General features: G+C 42.5%; 1 protein-coding gene across 2 annotated transcripts in view; it reads right to left on the bottom strand.

Moving 5' to 3' along the window:
• Window positions 1-224: 224 nt before the first annotated feature.
• The window catches only part of WDFY1 (WD repeat and FYVE domain containing 1), a 44,071-nt gene continuing 34,721 nt past the window's right edge, over window positions 225-9,574 (bottom strand). Inside the window, exons 9-12 of one of the 2 annotated variants that reach the window (XM_023510388.1) lie at window positions 7,899-8,000; window positions 5,621-5,751; window positions 4,615-4,723; window positions 225-3,604 (exon numbers count right to left, since the gene is read on the bottom strand). In XM_023510388.1, the coding sequence (XP_023366156.1) occupies window positions 3,545-3,604; window positions 4,615-4,723; window positions 5,621-5,751; window positions 7,899-8,000 (402 nt within the window). In that variant the 3' untranslated portion in view covers window positions 225-3,544. The remainder of the gene's footprint in view (window positions 3,605-4,614; window positions 4,724-5,620; window positions 5,752-7,898; window positions 8,001-9,574) is intronic. The other variant, XM_023510389.1, reaches the window with a different exon arrangement.

Below are 9,574 nucleotides of genomic sequence, written 5' to 3'. Positions count from 1 at the left end.
AATTCAGGTGGGAGATAGGGAGAAGGCAGCACCTTCAGACGGAATCCTCCTGGCTTTCTCGCCTGTGAAAAGGAGGAGATGATGCCTGGCAGAAGTGTTGCAGGATTGAATAACATAATGTGGGCACAGCACCCAACATACAGAAGGCGCTAAGTAAATGGTGGTTTCCATTATTGCCTTATGTCTACAGCAATGATAACAAAAGCTCAATTAAGGAGACCTGGTAACAAGCAAGGAGTATTTTATTGTATGCATAGTCTCAAAAAACCCCACAAAAACAGAACCCACAATTAGGAGCAAAGAACAAAGTTTTCTAGCATCTCTGGGATACGCTGGGCACTGCGTCTTATAGAAACATAGCCAGTACAAGAACAAAATGTACTAATTAAACATTAGTTTTTGCTCCCCCAATCAAAAAAGGCTATAGAGAAAACACTTTAAATTGTACTCTAATAGAAATTTGTTGCACAATTAAACTTCAACAGACTCCAAGAGTTATTGTATTGTAAACTGCAGAAAATAGAGTAGGCATTCAATAATCTGCTCACAATTAACAATTAAGCAATAGACACTTGAATAAATGTAGCATGTATTACTTATTTGTTAAACCTCACACTTAGAATGAGCAGATGGTTTATCGTTACAGTAATTGGGTTTCTTACCTTTTAGGAGATACCAGTAACGGAAGTAGAAAGTCCTTTAATGAAAACTGATTTTAGAAAAATATCTCCTTGGACCAGAGCTCCGACGGTATTTATTACACATTTGGATCAGTTTCAACAGTTTAAAAATATAGATGCTAACAACTCGAATTCTTCAGGGGAGGACAAAGGGATACACTAGAGCAGATGTTTTTTGTTCATAGTCTCTTGGTAGCAAGACCCAGCTAGGACACAGTAAACAGAGATTTACAACATCATGAATAATTTGTTTCTACTAATGCTATAAGGGTATTGCTATCACTTGGCCTAATAAAGAGCGATTTAAAAACATGTTTACAATGAAGAATTGGCATTTGCTTATCCTACAACACTAGATTAAATATAAGCATCTTCTCTACTATTCTGTACTCCTTCATCCCGACATGTACAAATGAGCTTGCATACTCAGGAAAGGAAAGACCAGTAAACTGTTACTTAAAGAACTAATTTAAACGACCCATTTAAGAGAAGTGCAATCAAAATAAGGCAAGAGCTATAAGCCTATCTGTACCTTCTCTCTGAGTCTCGTCTGTACAATTGAGAAAATAATTTTCACCCACCTCTATAAAAAATATTACCCCTTTGCTACCTAAAACATGATATACAAGACAAGCCTGGCACGTATGTCTTTAAACAGAAAAAAGAAACTAGGCCAGGGGGCAGAGCAAGCTACGGCAAACATTCTCCTTTCCTTGCCTGAGATACCTCACTTCAGTTCTTCCTTAAATAGAAATTCCCTCCTTCATTTATATTAACCCCTCGGGAGGCACTCTAACAACTTTATGTTCTCTATGTAACACAGGGTTTTTCATAAAGAATTTCTTAAAATAAAACAAGTGTGAAAGCTATGGAGTACTCTCAGCAGCCGTGATACTCTCTGTTCAGTCTACCACAGATATTAAGAAGTCACATTTTACAGAAGTTAAGAGAAAACAAAACCACAGTTCAGCACTCTTCCACAGGGCAAGAAATTGCTCGTGTTCTAATTTCCTCTCAGGACTTAATACCCCCACCCCACCCCCGAATAGCACCATCGTTTGGGCTGAACCATTAACTGGACTAAAGGGAATATAGGAAGCTTAACACTTAACGCTGTGGGTGAAAAGTGACCATCACTTAATTTTACTAAACTATGTTAACAATATGTATTTTTAAAAGAGTCTGGGGAAGTTTATCTGTTTCAGGTGATGTAACAGGACAATTATAAGAAGCAACAAAATCCTTCAGTCTTATTTCTGAAGACAAGCCAGCTTTTCATGCAGATCATTCCAGAACACAATGTGCCTGGCCTCCTTTCCTTAGTATCTGCCATTAAGACTTCTTAGTTTCACTGCCTGTCTTAAACTTCTTAGTACCTCTAAGACACTGTTATAAGACAGGCTCAGTCCCTTGGTTTTATCAAGCTGAATGACCACGTTGTTTCAACACCATCCCAACACAGAGAGGTGCAGTACTGAGATTTTTAAAATCAATACATTGGTAAGACTAACAAAGCTACTGTTGCTATCTATTTTTATTTTTATTTTTATTTTATTTTTATATTCATTGTCCTTTAAAAAAGTTGGCCCTTCTACACTCACTGCCACAGTCCTCAAGTAATAGATACACGAACTGTTGTTTAAAAAAAACACACACATAAATTGGAATATGAAAAGACATGAACCTGTTCAGAGGTCTTCCTCATCCTAGCACTCAGTGTCCAGAAGCTTTAGAAACGCCCCTATGCACAAGGATTTTTGCCAGTGGTTATGAAAGCAATTTACAAGGTGAAAATTACTATGCGAGAACTGACTGACGTTTACAGCTCTGGGTCACCAATTTCCTACTCTGAAATGTGAATACTACGGGTTCCAACTAAAAGTCAGGACAGTTTAAAAGCTATGGAGTACTTTTCTGAAGATGATATTAAATTGCCACAATATCTCAGAGGCTCATCTTGGAACTGCAAGCAGCACGTGGCAGTCAGGAGGATGGGCTGGCCCGCGGAACAGACTGATCATTTCCCATCACAATCATGCTGGTTGCAGGGTTTTCCATTAGTCGTTACTGTGATGAGGAAAAGCCAGGCAGCTTGTGCGACTCCTTGACTCCTACATTCACAGCACCATAAAAACGTTTTTGAGCTCAGAGCACATTTGGGGGGAGAAGGAAGAATATGGACTGCCTTGGTCACTACAGAGACTGCACAACTTACTCAAAAACAACTGCAAAGGTTCATCCATGGCACACTGGCTGGGAAGAGAACCAACTGGAGTGAGCCGAATGCTAAGTGCAGATTATAGCACGACCCAAAAAGAACAAGTGTCTGTAAGTTTATAATATCTAAGTGTAGGGGACACTCACATCCTGCCAGGACATAAGGGAGATCTCTGGTTTCTTAAGTTCCTATTGCCACCCCTCCAGAAGGAGAGAACCAGTCCTCTTCCTGCCAACTCCTGCTCCTACCACAGAGCCCCTGAGGGGAAGTGTGTCTGTACCTGGGACTGCTTTAAACCCTTCTAAGCGTTGACTTTATTGCTCAACTTTTTCCAGTCTAAAACGCTCATTTACTAGATAATTCTCTCTTTACACCTTAGCACACTTTTCATGAGGAAGTTTCGCTGAAGTAATTCCATCCCTCAGGGAGCCACTACACACAGACCTTTTCCATATTAGTCCCCACAGGTAATTTCCACAAATGCCCCAAAACACATCTTTACATTTTTTTCATTGTAAAAATGCTGATTTGTTTTTAAGCGGCTACTGTCTGTCCATTACGAGACAGTGACCTCGGAGCTATGTGGGAAAGGTTTCATTTGGTAGAGTTGCTGCTCGTAAGGTGTGGACATCGCCCAGCTCCCGCATCAATGTGGAGAAAACCCAGTGGCCAGGCTGCAGCCCACCACCGGCGTCATGTCCCAGATCTACAAGGGAATAAGAAACAGGAGAGGCAACGCTGATCGTGTGGTGTAATAGCAAGAATCAACACTGACCGACAAACGGCTGTCAAAGGGGTGTCAAAATAGCCAATTCTCTCATCATCTTCTTTCACTACAAAACCTCCTTAAGATTTAGATAAACAATGTGATTCAGGTTGGCTGTAATCCTAACACTCTGGGAGGCCGAAGTGGGGGGATCCCTTAAGCTCAGGAGTTTAAAACCAGCCTGAGCAAGAGTGAGACCCCATCTCTACTAAAATAGGAAAAAATTAGCCAGTCGATGTCGAGAGTGCCTATAGTCCCAGCTCCTCGGGAGGCTGAGGCAGGAGGATCTCTTGAACGCAGGAGTTTGAGGCTGAAGTGAGCTATTTGATGCCACTGCGCTTTACCCAGGGCAACAAAATGAACTTCTGCCTCAAAAAAAAAAGGAATGTAGTTCACCAAAATGAGGAAAAAGCTTAAATACAGTATCTTGACAAAAACGTTACATCACAAAATGTTTTATTATAAATATAATTTTTCAAAAGCCCACTGGGAATATAACATTTCAGTTTCACAACTCAAGAGTGGTACTAAGTATAAAACACTCACTTTTGACTTCTGCATATTAAGCCAATGACTTAACAATGAGGATGCCTTCTGGTCGGCATGAAAAGGTGCTTGAGCAAGAGAAGGACCTTCTAGAGATGGGCTTGCCCCAAATCCAGGCCAGTGAAGGTGGAGGCACCTGGAGGTCAGATGGGCACCCACAAGGCTGCCAGGCCCCCACCCCCAGCTTACTCCATCAGGTTGACGTGGCAGAGGGAAACGCCAGGGGACTGGCTGCCTCTGAGGGCAGGAGAGACTCACAAGCTCGCAATTTGCTACTCAGGGTTTAAACTGGCAATTGAAAAGGAAGGCCATCAGAAAAGGCTAGAACTGTCTCCAGCCCAATCCTAACATGACCACAGGGCAATATGAACTGAGATGCTAATTGAGACAATCACCCAGCTTACCTTTACAACACGGTCGGTCCCACAGGTCACCATCAGTCCCCTGGCAACATCCATGGACATGTGGGAAATGTTGTGTTTTCCTTCATGAAAGGTCGCTAGAGAAGTTCGACTGACAAAGAAGAGAGAGGTCACTGCAAACTCACCCCACTGAACCTGTGGCTAACTGGGTAACCTTTTTAGCAAAATAAAAGAAGCAAATACTTACAATGAGAGTGATAAAATTTTTTCCTAAAAATGTGGCTATGGCTTTGAAAGCTAAGCTTACAGGAAGGGAGGCAGAAAGCACGGCAGACTGCAAGGCTGCTTGATAAAACTCCCAAATAACGTTTATGCTTTTTACTGGGAAGGCTGATGCATTCCCAGACTTAAGAACAAGAACTTTCCACAGAAGAGGAGCTACACGGAAAGACAGCATGGCGAGGCGCGTCCTTCATGGGAAGACTCCCTGAAACCTCCCTGCCCCCCCAGGGCAGTGCCTCTTACAGCCTGGCTCTTACTCCCCCCTGACACCCAGCAGCTGTGACCCCGTCACTAATCCCAGCCCCCACGATGACTTTCCGACTTGGGCCTCTGCCTGGGTTTTAAAAGATGATTTTAAGGGAAGGAGAAGAAAATGGTGGCTCTGCTTGAGTCGGGGCAGAATGGGTTCTACACACAGACGTGTCTGACTTGCAAGGAGTTATTTAGGAACAGAATTTAAGGTCAGGTTTTTGGGGAAGAACAAATGTTGGTCTCTGGAGTTTATCCAGTAGTTACATTTATGTACCTGGGTGACATTTTGTGGAAAGCCAGCTCAATCACTGCCATCCACACTGGCCCTATCCCCGCATAGCACCTCGTGGGTGGAGGGGGCTAAGGAATGTCCACTCGGCTGCTGGACTGGCCAAGGAAAGCTGTCCAGGCCAGGGGCAGCCTGAGATAAACACTGGTGGCCTCAAGTCATGAAGGTGGGGCAGAATCCTCTCTTTTAGAATTGGTTTATGAGACAAGGGCAGGCAACACTCACTCTTCATCTTTGATGGAGTCGTAACAGGAATCACAGACCCGGACTTGGAACTCGAAGCCCATGACGGGGTAACTCGAGCGCTTGCTGCTGCACTTCCCGCAGACGGCCTGCCCGCACTTCCGGCAGTGGTGCTGCAGGGCACGGGAGGAGGACAACAGGGCCTTAGGCTCTGTCCTAATGCAACATGGCTCCCCTTTAGAGTCAGGGAATAGGAGCGGGGAAGACATGCCTGGAATTATAATCGCCCCAATTCAATGTATGAATTAACACGGAAAAGACAGACACTTGTGACACTAGTCAAGGAAATACTGCTTTTTATTCACTCTGAGTATCTGTCTACATGTTAACAATATTACTAAGAACAAACTGAAAACTTAGGAGCCTGACCAGTGTAGATTTGAGGAAGAAAAAATCTATTCCTATATCATAGAAAGGTTTAAAAATAAGTTTTAAAGGGTGGCACCTGTGGCTCAAGGAGTAGGGTGCCAGCCCCATATACCGGGGGTGGCGGGTTCAAGCCTGGCCCCAGCCAAAACTACAAAAAAAAATAAAATAAAATAAAAAGTTTTAAATGTACTATGTACTATGTCCTCACAAAGAAACTAATATCCACAATCCCATGTTTTAGTTCTTCTCCCCCGCTACCCTTTTTTAAAGTTACGGTCTTACTCTGATACCCAGGCAGGAGGCGGCACGATCATAACTCACTGGTCTTCAACCCCTAGGCTCAAGCACTCCTCCTACCTTGCTGAGTAGCTGGGACTACGGGTACATGCCACCTCATTTTTACATTTTTTTGTAGAGACAGATTCTCACTAAGCTGTCCAAGATGGTCTCAAATTCCCGGCCTCAAGTAATCCTCCTACCTTGGCTGGCCTGGCAAAGTTCTGGGGTCCCAGGGGGACCACTGCACCCAGCCATTTGCTATTTCTTTTAATTTCTCAAGTTGTGATTCTGAAAATAAGCCTCCAGAAAATTTCAAAATCATTCAGTTTTATTACTGATTTCGACATACTATTTTGCCACTAAAAGTTTAGTGATCGGCATCTTTTCTCCATCTTTTGCATCAGGTCCTCATGCACAAAAGTAAAATTCACTTCTCTATGTTCCCTTTAGAGGTAGGGAATACGTTGCCTGTCAATTACCATGCACTAGTTACCATCAGCCGTGTACTGATAAAATGCAGATGCTATTTCAAAGCTTTAGAATGATGTCAGAGCTGAAAACATTCCCCTTCCAGTTTCATAGTACATCTTACTGTAGAAAGCTTTTTGAATAAAATCAAAAATTTTGTCAGCACATAGAAACTCTAGGCTAATACTCCAAAGGGATGCAACCAGTGGGAAAAGGAATAAAATCTGCACTCTTTTCTTACTCACCTGCACAAGTTCACAGTCGCCCTGAATGAGTGGCTACCTTCAAGGCTGCACAGACGCATATTTTCTTCATAGAACTTCAGTATTATAAGAATGCCTAGTGCTAAGGTCATCTTTGGAATCTACAGGCTGTTCAAGGCATGTTTCTTTAATTACAAAAATTAAAAATGGTGGGCGGCGCCTGTGGCTCAGTGGGTAGGGTGCCGGCCCCATATCCCGAGGGTGGCGGGTTTGAACCCGCAACAAAAAATAGCCGTTGTTGTTGCGGGCACCTGTAGTCCCAGCTACTTGAGACAAGAGAATTGCCTAAGCCCAGGAGTTGGAGGTTGCTATGAGCTGTGATGCTACAACACTCTACCAAGGGCGATAAAGTGAGACTCTGTCTCTAAAAAAATAAATAAATAAAAGTTGTACTCGAAATATGCTTAATAAAGGTGTTCAGGTATAATAGAATAACTCAGAATAATTTAAAATTCATAGGGCCAGAGTATTCCCATGAAGACTAAATGATTACCTGTTACCTGTCTGTGACAGCACAAAGCACAAGCATAATTGTAGGCCTTAGTTTATTCTAATTCTGTGCTTGGCTGGTATAAAGCACTGCCTTTAGTAAGCAAGAGTCCTAAACTGAAAGATCTTTGGTCTGTTTAGAAACAGGCTCTCAGCACTTCCTACATATCCCTGCTCTTCCAGTGCAGGCTGCCCAACGGTCAAGTCCCAGTCTTGCTGCCCCGGGACATGTCTCGCTCATTGTTAGCACACAGTGATAATGTTATAAAGAGTATAGGAATTAATAGCATTTGCGGGAATAAAGTATGATTCCAAAAAAAGAAAAGACAGATTAATTATGTAAATAACAAAACTTACAGCCCAGTGACAGGAGGACGACGTTGGCCACTCACCTGTCTCAGCCCCAGTGTCTTTGTGTCCCACATCTGCTTGAGGTTCCAGAAAAAGGGCTGCTCACATTTCTGACACGAATCACTTTCTAACCACTGAGGAGCCTGCGGGCAACAGAAAGTCACAGCCAACATCAGCAGGCGTGTATGTTTACCCCGACATTTAAGGAATTAACAGTTCGACACCTTGCTGGTGCTGGGACTTTTTTGAATTCTGTGATATACTCTAGATGCTTGCCATATTCAATATTACCTTGAACTGCATTTTGAGTAAATGTGACAATTTTATCAATGTTTATAGGGTTGTTCAATTTGTACTCTACAGATGAGAGGGAGCATTTGAATTTTGTATTGGGAACTGTTTTTTTTTTAATTCCTAAGGCAATATGGGTTTTATGTGTGCTAACTAAAAGTGTTAATCATAGTTTGATTTTTGACAGATAACATCTAGCTTGTGACAAAGTGACACCTCCTCCTATGAAAGCCGGCATGACTGTGAACTCTTAAGGGTCTCACTCTGTTGCTTACACTAGAGTACCGTAGTGTCAAAGCTCACAGCAACCTCAGAGTCCTAGGCTCAAATGATCCTCCTGCCTCAGGTCTCCTGAGTAGCTAAGACTACAGGCACCCTCCAAAATGTCTGGCTATTTTTTAAATTTTTTTTTTTTTTTTTAGTAGAGACAGAGTTTCACTCTTGCATACTCTGGTCTTAAACTCCTGAGCTCAGGCAATCCATCCACTTCGGCCTCCCAGAGTGCTAGGTGCCCCTGGCCTACATATATCTTTTTGTACCAAAGTTAGAAATCTCTATCCAGTTGAGTAAAAATCTACTTTTGTGGAATCTGGGGAACTACCACTTGGGAAGGCTGCAGGGTCCCAGGTGACCGACGGCAGCCTAGTTGTTCCAGGTGGGCGTCGCGCAGGCAGTGTCACCTCCTCCCTTAGCCCTTCCCAGCTCTCAGCAGTGGGGCCCTCGTGGGAGCCACACAGCCATCCTGCAGCCTCCACTGAGCAGTGAGCTCGGACTCCATAGGTCTCGGCGCACATTTCTTCCCCCCCACCAGCCACTGAGTTCTTTGTTAGCTTTATTCATCCTGACGTATCTACAGCCTGTCACACAGCAGATTCTCAACGCACTTTTGTTGAAATAGAAGAATCAAACTCTTGAAATTGCTTTATTAAGAACTTAGAAAATACAAAGTATTTCTCTAAATACAAAAGTTACAAACTATGGTCTAGCTGTTAAAAACTGCTTAACCCCAATCACTTCACATTATATAGATGCAATAAAAATAGTGGAAAATAATATTAATCCAAATACTATAAAAAGATCTTTTTTTTTTTTAATCTTGAAAGTTAACATTCAAGAAAACGATATCTGATAGGAAGAGGTAATGATTGTGGAATCACAGAATCTTTGAGTTACACTGACTCTAAGAAAATACTCTGTGAAGACGGGGAGTTTTATAAAGAATTTAAAGGGAGTTTTGATGGTTTGCAGGACAGGTGCCCTTAGTTCTTCATTTTGTTTCTGCACCCAAACCATTAGCCTCCCTAATGCTTATTTTAGATGTCACTAGAAACAATTCGACATGTGAAAACCATGACAAAGGTCCTTTTTTCTAACAAATGCAATCAGTATAACCTAATTCTTTGTACCCTCAATGAATCCCAAACAA

Source organism: Otolemur garnettii, unplaced genomic scaffold, assembly GCF_000181295.1.
Source record: "Otolemur garnettii isolate 467f Iridium unplaced genomic scaffold, OtoGar3 scaffold00013, whole genome shotgun sequence".
Taxonomy (NCBI): domain Eukaryota; kingdom Metazoa; phylum Chordata; class Mammalia; order Primates; family Galagidae; genus Otolemur; species Otolemur garnettii.
Note: the sequence above shows the minus strand (reverse complement) of the source record. Positions and strands in the feature narration are given on the sequence as shown.